At 35.9% G+C, this 17,004-nt stretch overlaps 1 protein-coding gene across 1 annotated transcript in view; it reads right to left on the reverse strand.

Annotated features, from left to right (window-relative positions):
- Positions 1 to 17,004, reverse strand: part of ADAMTS20 (ADAM metallopeptidase with thrombospondin type 1 motif 20) — a 170,217-nt gene that overhangs the window by 137,493 nt on the left and 15,720 nt on the right. The window contains exon 3 of the mRNA XM_090275524.1: positions 1,914 to 2,076. Within this exon, the coding sequence (XP_090131650.1) occupies positions 1,914 to 2,076 (163 nt within the window). The remainder of the gene's footprint in view (positions 1 to 1,913; positions 2,077 to 17,004) is intronic.

The raw sequence follows: 17,004 nt of genomic DNA on the forward strand, positions 1-17,004 counted from the left end.
AATCGATTTGAAAATAATTTCATCTAATTCACTGAAGCCACTATGAATTACAACATTTTAGAGTCATAATAAATTAAAACCATCAGTAGATATATTTTTAATGACTCTTGCTTTTCCAATTAATCCTTTTGGTTCATGTACTATATCTTTAAGCCTACCTATATGAAGAAATCTCCTGGATGAAGGTTCACCTATAGAATATGTAAGATCCTGGAAATATTTCTTACCAATGATGTGAGAATTAAAAAAGAAAAAAAAAGCCTTTAATAATATTTTACAAAATACATTCAAAACTCTTTATTTTTATGAACAAAATGATGATTAGCAGCTAATCATTTAGCCCATTAATTGATTGCTTTTAGTGATTAAAAATATGTATGGTAATTGTACCTGAAATTGAGGTAATTTAAGAATTGAAAAGAAGACCACTACCTTAACATTTTAATAGATAAATGTTGTAAAAAAAAAATATTGTGAAAAGAAAACTAAATCCCATAGCTTTCTATTTGTTTTTATTTGTAGTTTTTATAAGTCTTTAGTATAAAAATAAATTTAAACAAAAGAGCCTGGCTTCTCTTGAACCATTTTCTTTCTGATAATGAACACTGACTGTGAATGCAAACCCCTGCATATCATTATGTGAAACATTTATCCATTCAGAGTGTCTACTTGGTGGTTTTCTTCTTAAGAAGCTAAACAATTCATTAAACAAGCTGCTACTGAATGGTAAATCAGAACAAGCATAAGCTGCCTTCTGTAGAATTCTATTGTGAAGCTGTACCCATTTGTGTTTTCTTTGAAGCCATAAAAATGAAACCCTTATGCTCATATTAAAAGCATAAGAAAGGCATCTATTATGTCAATAGATTTAAAACACGGCCTTAGACACAGTGAGAACCACTCCAAAATGGTACTCTTATAATAGCAAAGGTTAAGAAGTGCACTCCCAGGGAAAACCTTCAAAGGCCTACATATCATTATATCCCAAAACAGATGGCATCTTAGTGCTACAAACGATAGTTTATGGACACCTAAAATCTCAAATAAATCCTTTCTAATCCCACTCTTTGTCTAGATTTTGTACTTTGATGATAACTGCAGGTGCCTTTCTCAATTTTTCAGAGAATGACACACAATGATATAGTTAAGTTTCAGGCACATATATGGACACAACTCTTATTATGACTTCTATGCAATGTACAAAGCAACAGATTTATACTTTAAAGATATCTATGATTCCTAGGTTCTAATCTATTACAAATCTTCAATAGTCTGAATTTTAGAGGGAAAATGATGAAAACCAGTTTGCAAAATAATGTGGAATTACCTAGTATCCATGTGTACACTCTGGAGAACTCCCAAACACAGGAAATGGGGACAAGAATATTCATAACAGCATTGTTTATAATAGTGAACAACTGGATACACCCCAAAAGTTCAACAGGAAAATGAACATATGAACTGTGGTTGTATAGCAATGAAAATGAATGAACAGTTGCTACAAGCACCAAAGTCGATGACCCTCAGTCACCAAGCAGGCAAAATAGGTAAGTCACAACATTTCCTTTATATAAAGTTAAAAGCATGCAAAATTGAACATGTTATTGTTACTTAGGTTTAGTTTTAATTATCTAAAATTCTGCTGAGAAAAATTAAGTCATATTAGTATGACTAACACATTGAAGTACAAACTTTCCATGGTTATTTGCTACAAATCCCATATACTGAATACTTTTTTGGATTTAAATTCAGTCTGCTACAAACACAGGCATTAGATGTTTTCTAGTGAGTCAAGAAATTTGTTTAATATATCAGATTCTTCAATTTTTAAAGAAAATATGCAAATTATAACTTATAAAAAGATTTAAATAGTTATCATAATTTAACCCAAATACTTTTACTTCATAGTTTACCTGAAATGTCACAAGGCTTATGAGAATGCAGAAAATAGTTCCTCTTTAATTCCTGTCTGTATATAAGATGTGGCTTATTGTGATCATCTTCATGTTCACTCCCATCTGCCTTCATTATAGGTTCTAAGAAATATTCGCCATCATGTGCTTTAAATGTTCCCATCTGAAAATTTAAAAAAATTAAAATTTACTTTTTTTTCAACACTAAGAGAAAGTACACTGTGCTATAGGTTAAAATGAACACACACAAAAAAAATAAAATAAAATAAAATAAAATGAACACACAGAAGCAAGACAGCCAGGAATCTGTCAGTTCACTGGACGTCATCAACTGAATATAAAGTTTCCTTCTTGTGGCTCACCTTTCTCTCTCAGCTCTTGTATAAAGTCATAAACACTGGACTCTAGATGGTATTCCGTGGGCAGACTTGAGATGACAGGCATTCCAGGCATAAAGAATGGCACTGACAACAGTGTCAAAATAGTAAAAATGTCTACCACATTCTAGAAATAAGAAAACTTGTTTGGCCTGGTCTTTGAATAGCAGTAGTATGAGACAAGACACAAAAGGTAGGCTTGGGTCAGAAAAAGAGATGTTAAATGTGATGTTAACAATTTAGAACTTCTAAGCAATGGGAAGCAATTGAAAAGTTTTTACAAAAACCTGTCTTCTCAATTCCAGACTTCCATATCCAACTCACTATTCTATATCTCATCCACTTAGATAACTAGTAGCAGTTACAACCTTAAGGTGTCCAAAGCCAAAGTCTTGATTTCTGGTTCAAACCTACGCTTTCTGCAAAGTTCTTTATTTCAGTAAATGGCAACATTATTATTTAGCTCTCTCAGGCCAAAAATCCTTAGAGATAAATCAAGGATGGCTCTTTCTTTCACATCCCACATTCAATCCACCTTCAAATCTTGACTACTTAACCATTAAAGTATAACTGAAAACCAATCACTTCTCCCAAATTTTACCACTACATCCATGACCTCCTTCTCCAGCTAAATCAATAGCTCTTTATAGTCTAGTCTCTACAGAAGAGTCACAGTAATTTCTCCTAAGTCTATACCATGTCACTCTCAAAACAAAACAAAAAAAATAAACTTCAATGACTTTTCATGTCACTCAGTAAAATCAAAAGTTCTTACAGTGGTCTACAATGTCCTGTGTGATTTGCCCATCCCTTTTCATCACCCATCCCTCCAAGCACACAGATAACTGACCAGTAGTTCTGACTTCTTCTCCCTCTTGTACCTTGGCTCACCCTAGTATCTCTGCTATTTCTCAAACATGACAAGCATACTCTCACTTAAACATCTTTGTAGTTACTAAAGCTTCTGCCTCGAGTACTTCTCCCTAATGGCTCTCTCTACATTTCATATTTTGCTCAATGTTCATAACCCTATATACAATGGCACCCAACCTCCTATCTTTACCTCTTTTATCTAGTTTCATTTTTCTTCAGTATTTATCACTATTGGATATATTTTTACTTATGTTTATTTGTACCTTGTCTGGTACTATTCCCTAAAATATAAGCTCTGTGAGAGGAGAGCTTTGCCTGCATTCTTTTCTTCATGCCTCTCATGCCTGTCATGTACCAGATGTTGGATACATTAAATTAATGAGTAAGACTATAAGGTATGAAATTTAATCTAGTAACATTGTGTGTTATGGATGGTTGCAAAGAAAAAAAAAATTTCCAACAGTTGTAAGACAGAGGCTATAACCCAGAAGAGAGGTAACAAAACTTGAATTATGGTGACAGATGGGAGGACAGTTGGAACAAAAAATGTTTCAAGATGCCAAGGCCTGAGAAAAGCAGAAAAACAGTGAGAAGAAGAATTTATGATAGAACTAATTTTCTGGGAAAATATAACTTACCAAAATAACTCCAGAAATGTTAAAAATCTAAACAGACCCCTTTCTACCAGACAATATAAAAGGTTATCAAAGTCATATCACAAAATGTCCTGACCTTGATAATTTCAGAGAAATTCCACCAAACCTTGAAAGAGCAGATAATTCCACTGCTATTTGGACTGTTCCAAAATATTTACAAAACAAAACATTCAAGTTATTTTTATGAAGCTAGTGTGAACTTACAGCAAAACATGATCAAGACAGCACCAAAATTAAATTAAAAATACACTGTGACAAGCTCATATATGAATATCAAGATAAATGTCCTAAATTGTATTAGCAAACACAATTCAACAACACATGAAAAGAATAATACATAATGAGATGGAGTTTATTATAACAACGTAAGTATGATTCAATGTTGGGAACTTATTAATATAATTCATTATAGTCACTTACATGAATAGAAAAAAAATCACATGGCTGTTGAAAAATTCAATAACTGGTTTTAAAAGTATCAATAAAATATAGTTAGATTGCTGGTTCCTTAAAAAGATAAATTCTATCACAGCCCAAAGACAGTATCATGAAAAACAGACACATGCAAGGCATTCCCACTTAGGTCAGAAATACAAGGATACGCAGTATCATCTACACTAAACAGAATTAGATGAAAAAGATTAGAAGTATAAAAATATTAGATGAAAAGAGTTAAAACTGTCATCTTCATAAATGATATCAATACATAACTTAAAAAATAAAAACTGAAAAACTACTGTAAACACTAAGTAAATTCAGTGAAAAAAAATACACAGGCTTCAATACTTTTCACATATAAAAAACAACAACTAGAAGATATTATTTATTTACAAATAAAATTATTAAAAGTCCAGGAAAAAATACATAAGAATTTTAAAAGTTTCTGTAAAATGTTAAGGTACTACTAGAGAGCTACAAAAGAAACAAATGGAATCACTTGCCTCATTCTTGAATAGTAGGTATTCCTAATGAATCTATAAACATGAGATCCAAATAAAATACCAACAGGTTTTAATATATAAATTGTTCCTAAAGTTCATATGGAAAAATAAATAAAAATATGAGATAACTTTAAGAAAACAATGAGGTAGAACTTGGACCTCAAGATATTGAAATATTAAAAAAACATATTAGTTAAATACTCCAAAGCTTGTGCATGGAGACCAACAAACCAATGAACTGAATAAAAAGCAAACAATAAATCTTAAATCATAATGGACTTATAATTAATAGCGCTGCAACAAGTAGACAGACATCTGGAAAAAATAATTTAGATACATCCCACAGAATAAGTTCTAAGGGATCAGTGTAATATAATCTTTTTAAAACATGTTATTGAACTTATTGGGGTGACATTGGTAAATAAAATTATGTAGACTTCAAGTGTACAATTCTATAATACGTCATCTCTATATTGTATTGTGGGTTTAACACCCAAAGGTGTCTTCTTCCATCATCATATATACCCCCTTTATTCTCTTCTACCTCTCCCCCACCACAATGATGAAAACTTTTGAAATAAAATCACAACAGCACTGCAAGATAACAAGATAATTCTTTTATAATTTTGAAGAAGCACATGTCATTCTAACCATGACTGAATACCCATAAAAAGTTAAACTTCCCTCAGGAAGAACAAAAATTAGTACTAAACTGAAAAACAATTTTCACCCATGAGACTGAAAAAATCTACGTTTTATAACATACTTTAAATGTGTGTTGGAAAAACAAGCACTCTCATATATTGCTGTTGAAAATGTAAATTAGTACAATCACAATGCGAAGCACTTTGACAATATCACAATTACAAATGCATTTGTCCATTGACACAGCAATCTCCTGAGAATTCATCCTATAGATCATTTGCACACACGTGAAATAACGTTTACACACTTTACTGTAGCACTGACTTTAATAGCACTGGACTATCTTGCAATGATAGACAAAAAGAAAATAAACATTCTGTGTAGCAATATGGAAAGACCTCCAACATAATTTTAAATCAAAATATAACATTGTAAAACAGTATGTATAGTTCACTACCACTTGTGTAACAAAGGAAGAAAAAGAACTATTTTTATTTGCCTGGTTGCTACTGAATAAACTGGAGAAAGATGAGAAACAGGACACGTGGAGGTAGAAGAAAGTAGTAGGTGGATTCAGGAATGACTAGGGATACCTTCCTTCATATATGCTGTTCCCTCTGCTTAAAACCTGCCAGTTCGCACACTTCACCCCAACCCATCTCATCCCTCTCCTCCTGGCTGGCTCACCATCCTTCAAGTCTCAGCTTAGATAGCAGCTATCCAGAAAGATTTTCTTTGACCAGTTCTCTAGGTAACCACATCCCTATGCCTACTCCTAAAAATATATTACTTCTTTATAAGATATTACTGTTTAATTTCTTCAGAGAACTTATTATGTTGTGTTTATGTATTTCTTTACTATTTATCATTGTTCTCCCTCATTATACAGGGGGCTTCATACAGGCAGAGATCTAGTCCGGGATTTCCATTGCTTAATATAGTACCTGACACACAGCAGGCATGGTACACAGTAAATACTTGTTGAATCATGAAAAGCTATTATTTCCTACTCTGTACACTCAGCTGGTGTTGAGCAGAAGAAGGATACAAATTTGGACACACAGGCTAGAGCTAGAACATGGAGACTCTTACATGCAGGGATGTCTTAATCAAGAGTTCATAAACTCGAGTGACAAAAAAAACAGTTACATCCTCATCATTAACCTTTAACTGAAATTGAGCATTTTCTTCAGCTGTGAATGTAGGCAACCAATCCCAGTGGTACTGCCAATGGAAAGCACATATTTTTGTCACAAAGTTTTTGAGATCTTAAAATACTGTTTATGCTCAATATTAAAATTAGCTCTGCCACTAGATCTGATTTGATGTGATAATAAGTAAAAATTTACGTGACTACTTTTAAAATTATATTTTATTGATTATGCTATTACAATTGTCCCAGATTGCCCCCCTTTGGCCCTCTTCACCCAGCACCAGTCCCACTCCCTCAGGCAATCCCCACACCTTTGTTCATGTCCATGGGTCATGCACACAAGCTCTTTGGCTACTCCATTTCCTGTAGTGTACTTTATATCCCCATGGCTATTCTGTAGCTACCTATTTGTACTTACTAATCCCCTCACCTCTTCACTCATTCTCCCACACACACACCCCCATCTAGCAACCATCAGTACGCTCTCCATATACATGATTCTCTGTTCTTCTTGTTTGCTTAGTTTGTTTTTTAGATTCAATTGTTGATAGATATGTATCTATTGCCATTTTATTGTTCATAGTTTTGACCTTCTTTTTCTTAAATAAGTCCCTTTAACATTTCTTACAGTAATGGTTGGTAATGATGAATTCCTTTAGTTTTTTCTTGTTTGGGAAACTTTATCTGTCCTTCAATTCTAAATTATATCTTTGCTAGATAGTGCAATTTTGGCTGTAGGTCCCTGCTTTTCATGACTTTGAATATTTGTTTCCAAACCCTTCTAGCCTGCAAAGCTTCTTTTGAGAAATCAGCTGACAGTCTTATGGGAACTCCCCTGTAGGTAACTAACTGCTATTCTCTTGCCGCTTTTAAGATTCTCTCTTTATCTTTAACCTTTGCATTTTAATTCAATATAAGTATTTTTAATATCTTGAGAACTATATTTCTGTTTAATTGTTTTTGTATTTTATCTTGGCACTTTAAAATATTCTGAGAAGGATTCCATTGTTGAATTATTAAAGGGTTTGAGGAGAAGTGGGAGGAAGGAGGGTGATCAAAGCAATAATTTTAGAATATTAAATAATACATTGCAGCCATGGAAAGACCAGCATGGGAGATGTTTTAGCCATCATGGTATTGTTACAGAAACAGAGGAGTCCAAAAATCCCCAGAGCTTGCAGCTGGGGGATGGGGAGAAGGAAGCAGCTTTTGGAATGCCTCCACATGCCTGAGGCTGGTGGCTAGTGTCTTTCTTATGCAAATGGATTTAATGCATCCAAAGCCTCAGGCAGATGGGAGGAGTCTTGAACCAGGGGACGGTATGGAAAGCACACAGAGCCTACGTAAGGTTCTGTGAATGGTCAGAACTGTTTGCAACGCCCACTGCATCAGATGACGCAGTCGGGGATATATAGGCAGCTGCAGACATTTTAGCTGAGACTCTCTCAGACTCTCGCTCTGACTTTCTCTGGCATGCTCGGGCTCTCACTCTGAGACTCTCTCTGGCTCTTGCTCGTGCTCTCGCTCTGAGACTCTCTCAAGCTCTCGTTCGGGCTCTGGCTCTCACAGGCGCTCTGGCTCTCGCTCTGGCGCTCTGACTCTCTCGCTCTGGTGCTCTGACTCGGACTCTCTCGCGCGCTCGCTCTCGGGCTCTAGCTCTCTCACTCTGGCTCGCTCTCTCGCTCTCTCGTGTGCTCCCTCCACGTGGCTTGGTGAAGGGGCCTTCTCCATGTGGCTTGGAGAAGGGGTCTCCAGGCTGCTTTAAGAGGCTCTCGCCATGCGGTTTTGAGAAGGAAAGGAGATCCGCGCAGTTTGCAGGAAGAAGACAGTTTGCAAGGAGGCTGAGAATCCAGGTGGTTCTGCATTGAGAGCTGGAGGGCACCACAGCACAGAAAGGACCTCCCCAATCAGATTGAGTGATTGGCAGCTGCTGGTAAAGCTGAACTGTGTTTGGAAAGTAGGGAAACGGTTTCTCTAACTTTCCTAAAACTAGCCTGGTTTGGAAGGGGGGAGGCAAGGATATGTGTTTGTGGGTGTTTTAAAGAGCATAAGACTTAACAACAGAAATCCGCAAATAACTAAATCTATATAACTGTTAAATAAACAATTCTTTTTCTTTTCACCAAACTCTGGTATTGAGAGTTATAATTTTGGCGGCGGGCAATCGGGCCCCTAACTAAAGAGCCCGTGGGTTTGTTTTCAACTGGAGCAGCCCAGGGGTTCTGTAACAGTATGAACTAAGGGCTTGCATCTGCTGGTAGTCAGGAGAAAGGAAAGAAGCCCTCAAATGGTCATATTTTGTAGACACATTTCTCTTTTTAGTCTGGTAAGGCTAAATCATCAAGGGTAGGCATTTATAATAATAGTTAATTCCAACATGTATATAAGACATCATTTGTACATATATACCATATTTTTTGCTCCATGAGACACACTTTTTTTCCCCAAAAACTGGGGGGGAAATGTCTGTGTGTCTTATGGAGCAAATATTGCATCACAGACCATGATGTGTATTACCTGACCTGTCAGTGGTGACAACAGCTGTTAGAAGAAGAAGCGGTAGGCCCACGCAAAATCCCTGAGATGCTTAAAAGTCACACTCTACTGCTGAGTCTCAGGGTGTCTGGTCAGTAAGAAGATAGTGAAGAAAGTGATATCAGTGATTGTGAGCAACTAAGCTTTATAAATTCTGATAGTAGCGATGATGAGTCCTTGGGGTTCCCAGAAAACCAGAAGAGTACTTGAACCTTAAAGTCTCTCCTCATTTGTTAATGACAGTGATGATGGTTCTTAATACTGCTGTTGACTGCTGTTCATTTCACATGGTTGAAATATTATTCTGTTATATTTTATTAAATATTTTAGTACACTATCTGGTTCAAATTCTTTTTTCTTGTTTTCCTCCTCTAAACCTAGGTGCGTCTTATGGTCAGGTGCATCTTATAGTGGAAAAATATGGTACATATTTTTAATTTATTTTAACTTAACAATAACTCTTTGAAGTAAGTTATATTATTATCCTCACTTTACAGGTGAGACAAATGAGGAGCAGAGGTTAAATAACTTGCCCAAATCATATATCTAGTAAGTGACAGAATGAAGATATGAACCCATATAGGCTAGCTCCAGAATTCATGCCTTAATCCATTATATTGCACCAATTATTGTATACTAATTTTTATAAACCCTCTAAAAGAGTTGACAAATATTTAATGAACACTTATACTCTGTTCCCAGCACAGTTCTAGGGGCTAGATACACAGAGGTGAACATGACAAAAATCTCTGCCTTCAAAGAATTTACTTATATGGGGAAAGACAGGCAATAAATAAAAATATAGTATGTCAGGTGGTAATAGGTGACTGCTATGTGGAGCCCGCCCAAAAATTGAAACTTGGGTCTTAACCAGCAGGTTTCTTATCTTTCATGCCTGCTCTGAATCCCACCCTCCAGGGGATTTTAAAGATAGAACAGAAATACAAAGTGGCTTTTAAGGAAAAGGGAACCTGCTCTGTTTTTCTCTGAATAGCCTCAAATCCTTGTCAATAGAATGTGAAAAACAGAATGATTAAGTAAGAGGAAATGTTTTTGACCTTGTGTAGAATACCTGGGCGTTTCAACCCTGTATTTATCTGCATTTCCCTTTCCCTCCCTACCATTTGGGAAGGGCTGTATGTTTTCTTCATGCATTTCCGCATGTGGAATGTAGATAAAAACCCTGAAGAAACAGGAGCGATTTTCCACTGAGAAAACCCCCTCCTTTCCTTCCTCAGATGGTGAGTGTCTGAGTAGTTTCTTCATCCATTCTGAGGGACCCAGAGTCTCTTACAGAATTGTACACTTGAAACCTATATAATCTTATTAACTATTGTCACCCCAATAAATTTAATTAAAAATTTAAATGTACAAAAATAATAAGACAAGGAGACAGTAACAGAGTTTGCTGTGGGGAGGCTGAGGCTAGGCTAATGAGGAGGTATCCATGGAAAATTCTGAGACAACTTTCCAAATAGAAGCAGTGACTGAAAGGCCCAGTGTTGGGGAAAAGCTTGGCAGGTTCAAGTGACAGAGAGAACAGTGAGGCTGAAGCTGTGCAGGAGAAGTGGCCAGATAGGCTGAGATGGTTGCACTCTACATGCTTGACATCAAAAAGCATTCATCACACTTCAGCATATATAGCTGTACATTTATCTACATCTAAAACCTTGTAATCTCCACTTCCGGCCAAGATGGAGGCTTAGACGGACACGCTAGGTCTCCCTCTACAACTAGAGAGGAATACAACTACTTCAAAACAAAGGATAACTAGAAATTCCAGAAAATAAAACTACACGGAAGTCCAACATATGAAGTTATAAACCAGCGGTGTCATTTGGGCAGGTAAGAGTTAAAGAGGGCAGTGCTGTTTGCAGTCGCACCCGCGAGGAATCCCGGCTACGCAAGCCCCTGGCGGTGCGCGACTCCGGCGCTGGGGAGAGCGGCCGCGCATTGAACAGTGAGGCCCAGGGGGACGGGAGGACGGATCCCGGTCTCCTAGCTGAATAACTGTGTGAATCCATCTTGGACCCCCGCCCCCAAAGAAAGCACCACAGGGCTGCGAAATAGGTCGCGGACAGGCAGGCGCCGGTCGCTGATTTGTGACGCCAAACGGCGCCGGTCGCTGGGTCATTACGAGTACACAGGCACTGCCCCCTACAGCCGGCCCAAGAAAATAAAACGCATCTGTCAAAATGAGGCAGACAACTATAGAAATCCCGGTGGCACAGCTCACCAGGCAACAGATGGAGAACCTGACAGATGAACAGATAAGAAACCTGTCAGAGGCTCAGTTCAGGGCCATTGTTATCAGGTGGCTTACAGAATTCACAAAAGAGCAGGAAAAAGATAAGAAAGAAGCGAAAAAATTTCATAACGAAAGGAACAAAACCGCATACGAGATAGAAGGTGAGAAAAAATCCAGAGTTCATTTCAACAAACTGGAATATGGAGAAGGAACAAGCAGTCAACCAATGCAGCGAGAGGAAATGGGAAGCAACAATGAGAGGATCAGAAACCTCTGGGACAGCTATAAAAGGCCCAACATAAGAATCATTGGTTTGCCAGAGAATGAGGAAGATGAACTAGAACTTGAAAAATTGAGTGAAAATATAATAAAGGAGAACTTCCCAGACTTGGGGAAGGGAATAGACCTGCAGGTCCAGGAAGCAAGGAGAGTTCCCAAGAAACTGGACCCAGGGAGAACCACTCCAAGACACATTATAATCAAAATGTCAAAAATTAAAGATAAAGAGAGAATCTTAAAAGCAGCAAGAGAGAAGAAAAGAATTATGTACAAAGGGGTCCCAATTAGACTATCAGCTGACTTCTCAAGGGAAACCCTACAGGCAAGAAGGGACTGGCAAGAAATATTCAAAGTAATGAAAATCCAAAACCTACAACCACGAATACTCTATCCAGCGAAATTGTCATTCAGAATAGAAGGACAGAGAAAGTGTTTCCAGGACAAAATAAAACTGAAAGAGTTCATTAGATCCAAACCACTGTTATATGAGATGTTAAAGGGACTGGTTTAAAAAAACAGAAGCTAGGGAGATGAAACAAAGGCAAACTAAATAGGCAACGAGAGTGGAAAAGGAACTGTGGGTACGGGAAGCATATTGGGGGGAGGTCAACAGGGAGGGGGAATGGGGAAAGGGAGGGAGATGATATAGGAATTGGGGATCATGGTAGGAGGGAATGGAATAGACGGAGAGAGGTTGGGAGGAACTGTATGCACAACTAATGGACATAATCTAAAAGGGGGGGACAACTGGAGGGAGGGGGGCCACCGGGTGGAGGGGAGCAGAGGGAAGGGAAATTGGCACAAATGTAATATTTTAATCAATAAAACACATTAAATCTGAAAAAAAAAAAAAAAGAAAATAGACAGGGGAAGTTAAGAATAATATAGGAAAGGGTGAAGCCAAAGAATTTATATGCACGACCCACGGACATAAAATAAGGGGAGGGGGTTGCTGGAGGGAAGGGGAGTACTGGGCAGAGGGGAGGCAAAAGGAAAAAATTGGGGCTACTGTAACAACATAAATAATAAAGTACACTTTAAAAAATAAAAAATAAAAATAAAAATAAAATAAAACCTTGTAATCTCCTATATATACAGCATATTTCTGTGAAGAACCAGTTAAGAAGTAAATATGAATTACTAAATTATAGATACCATGATAAGTAGTTTTGGTGAATGAGGCTTCATTTGTATTTCTTAATTTTAAATATATTAAAATTACTTAAAGGTAATTTTGAAATCATTGTCTTAAAGTCATTGTAAACAATGAATACATTTTAAATTACTTGTAACTGAATAATCACTTAAAGCCATTTAAATTATTGTGGTGATTATAATCACAAAGTTCTCTTTACATTCATAATTATTACCACTAGATCTAAATCTCTTCAAAAGCTAACAAAGGCTTTTGTAATGTTACAGTTCCAAAACCTAAAAAACATTACCTGAAACATAGTAAGCACTTAGTATATATATATCTGTAGAAATAAACATTTTTTTCTAACAAATATGTAGAACATCTATATTTCCTCTCATAAACTCCTTAGAAATTCCTCTTCCTCTAATATTCTTAAGTGATAGCAGTTGGGACTTGTCTGAGATAGTTACATAATTTTATTTCAGTGCTAAAAAGTAAAATGTCTAGGCATTCCTGCTTATGTAATATGCTAATATGTTAAATTACACATTTATAAAAAGCTAAAAAAATAATTAAAATTCCATTATTTATACTGAAATTATAGTACTAAAGAGATTATACATACACACAGATACATGCACACACACACACACACATCTATATCTTGCTTGCTTTTCTAGTGGCCTATAGATACTCTAGTATATTTAATTCTACCAGTGCCTGTTTACTAAATATAACTACAACCACTTCTTTCCATATCTACCAAAATTCTAGCTTTCTCTGCCTTCTCAGAAAGATCATTTCAGTTGCACTTATAAATTGCAATGACACTACTTTTAAAATGCCAGTAAACAGACCCATGAAAAAGTGCTTTCTGAGTGTTTAAAAAGCATGCTGAAGATGAGAAACGTGATAGCATCTTGTTAAAAGATACAAATAGACATGAGGCAACTTATCTAAATCCACCTAGGAAACCATTCTGAAATAATGTGACACTTTTCCCAAGGATATTGAAAATATTTATATCTTGGAAATCTTTTGTGTTCCTTTAAATCAAAACCTGACTATGAGGTGCTTCTAATATAATGTTTCAATGAAACTCCACATGGGTTCAACCTGTAATCCCATGTGAGAAGTTCTATCCAGAGGCATTGGCATCCCCTTGTAAGTCATGCTAGAATACCCCAGCCTGATAAGAATATTGCCTTTATAACTCAAAGGCCTTTTTTTAAACAAATTCTTTGTCATTCAAAACACTAAGTTCAAGAATAAATGGCAAATAATTTGTCCTCAAACTGATTTCCCTGAATTAATCAATGAAGTAGTTAAAAGTATTTTACTTCTACCAATTTTTCTGTAATCCACTCCATTGCAGAGGACTTTCTGTTCAAAGAATAAAAATATTAGAATTCTGCCTAAAGGCTCCTAAGGAAGCACTTAATTTTTTTCTTTTTTCTTTTTGACTTGGGAAAGAACCTGGTAAGGCATAAGAAGACTTAACAAAACAGGTGGTTCATAGAATTATATTTAGATCATGCCATATTTTTAGCAATTGCCTATCTGCAGATGGGTACTACAGTTTGATTCATGAGAAATGCCAATCAAATTCCACACACGTTCTTTTGATGACTATTAAAAGCAGCAAAACTAGTTTTCACTTGGGCAAGGGTTTCCCAATTATTTGGAGCAATGAACTTCTATTTGCCAACTGTTTTGAAAGGCAGTAAGTGATTTCACAACTGGTTTTAATTTACTCTCATAGGCCAAAATTTTTATGTGTTTAGAGGATTTTTATACAGTTGTTTTTCCAAAATGTTCTTATTTCAGTATTGTGGCATTCACCCATATATTTTTTCCATTCATCTCATTTTTTTTTCCAGATACATGGCGAACACATGTACTACAGCAACAACCAATAATGTACTTTCAGATTTCATTGAAGGGTAAAAGCTAGTACAAAATATAAACCATTTGGACTCTTTCCCCAAATCACTTAGAGTTATTACATTAAGTAATTAGAGAACAGCACACAAAAATAAGCAATTGCTGAACAAGGCAATTAAAGCCTATACTGAGAAATTATTTTAGTAACAAATTGCTCCCAACTATTAATTAAATTGGATTTTCACTTAAGTGCTGGATCACTGGAAATTGCTACCATGAAGACTAAAATATTTAGTTTTTCAATCTTTAATCGTGTCATGTAATGAGAATCCGTGTGATATTTGAAATAAGAGAGCTTAAGTATGAGTCTTGGGTTTGAACTCATGGAACCTTGGGCAAATTGCTTTATATCTTGGATCCTCAAGATCCATAACTTGTAAAACAAACAGAAATAATTCTAACTACCTAATTTTCTGAGAAAGGCAATATGTGTTAAAATAGTGTCAATGGTTTTAAAATTGAATATATTTTGAAATAGGATAAAAAAAAATTCTCCACTAATAACAGATGGTAAAGCCACCTTTTTTACCCTCGGCCAATTATAACTGTTATGTAAGAAAGTTCATGAAGATTAACTCTGATATTTATTTTTATTTTTGGATACTGTGTTCAATGCAAAAGGTTTATCACCCTGACAGTTTCTCATTATAACATCACTGATCACAGCTAGGAAATACTGTATTGTATATGAGCTCACATTGAGTGAATGAATTATATGAAGAAAATATAACTGGCTCCAGAAGTCTAAAGCAAAATATTCATTGTCAGGTTTTTGAAGAGATGAGTCTTCTCTAGCAGCATTCTTTATTCCCCATTCCATACTGCGATTCCAGATCTCCAGTACAAAAGTGGGAGGAGACAATAAAGAGGACATGTTGCTGACCTCACCTAAAATAAGACTGGTCTCTCCCCAAGTCCTTGCCCATGAGGATCAAGAAAATAAGACAAATGCTTAAGACTCATCTACCCAAGACTGTGTAGCCAATGACTCGGATTCAAATAGTAGCCCTGCAAGATCAATAACAAGAACCGTATTCTGTAATATTTATCTTTCTTGTAGGCACTGAAGTGTTTCTGAGGTCATATGAACTCACTAAAAGTGGAGAGGACTGTCAGAGAAATGGCACATTCTTCTGGGATCTTTGTAGTGATTCTCAGGAAAGCCTCTCCTAACCTCTTAAAATATCTGTAAAGACATAAACTGTAAAGTCATCACAACAATTAGGAACTTAACAATAAACCATTAAGAATTAATTTGTAGGTGTATAATGAAAATATGTTCATGATATTATCAAAATTATAAGTCAATATTACTTGGTATATAATATCTATAGGGACACAATGTCATATACCTGTCAGACCATTTGTCATATATATAGCATATATAATATTTTCCTAGTCTCTTTAATGTATGATTACTTTGACATGTGGTACTCTTTAATTATTATTTAGGCAAACATTTTTCATTTGTTATGTCTCCCTTTGTATTTATCCCTACCTAAAGGTTACAATATATGTAATATTGTTCTACATCTTTAACACAGCTAAAGTGAATTTTATTTGGTTTACTAGTAAGATGAGAATCTAGTATTTAGCCTTTCCTTTTAAGATATTCTTGGCATTCACAGATTTAACATAAATGCCTTTTAGGCTTTGACAACTGTCACAGGAAACTAACTTGAAGCGATTAACAAAAGTTGATCTGGCATGAGAAGGCAACTAGGTGTTTGAAGGATTATACAAGGTGGGGCAAAAGTAGGTTTACAGTTGTTCATATAGAAAATAATACAATAATTAATAAATAAGAATAAACTCTGATTCTCATACTCACAACTGTAAACCTACTTTTGCCCACCCTTGTATTGTGTAAAAAAAAACAACAACATGAGTCTGGACTAAAAAAGCCTTGACATCTTTTGTTGTAACCAAAAGACTTTCAGAATTCCCTCAGCATTCCTAAATTTCTCCAGAATCTATTTTAGATGCGGCCATGGAGGATGAGCAAGACCTTTCCAGAGAACAGAACCAGGGACCTTAGTAACTGGACTTCCCAGAAAGATGAATCAAGGAAGGTAATCAAGGAACTCTCCTCCTGCCAGGTTAGTGGTCTCTACAACCCCACCCCTGCCAGAAGTCCAGAATTGCTATAAATCAGTGACTGTTAAGTATATCTCCTTCTTTCTGTAAGAAGTTAAGATTAGAGTTGCAGTCACACTGATTATGTTGTACATGGGCTTGGGGAGGTACAGATAATAACTTACCAATTCATTAGTTGCTAATCAAAAAGCGCCACATCTGAACT

Source organism: Furipterus horrens, unplaced genomic scaffold (genome assembly GCF_987537825.1).
Source record: "Furipterus horrens unplaced genomic scaffold, mFurHor1.1.pri manual_scaffold_4, whole genome shotgun sequence".
Lineage (NCBI taxonomy): Eukaryota > Metazoa > Chordata > Mammalia > Chiroptera > Furipteridae > Furipterus > Furipterus horrens.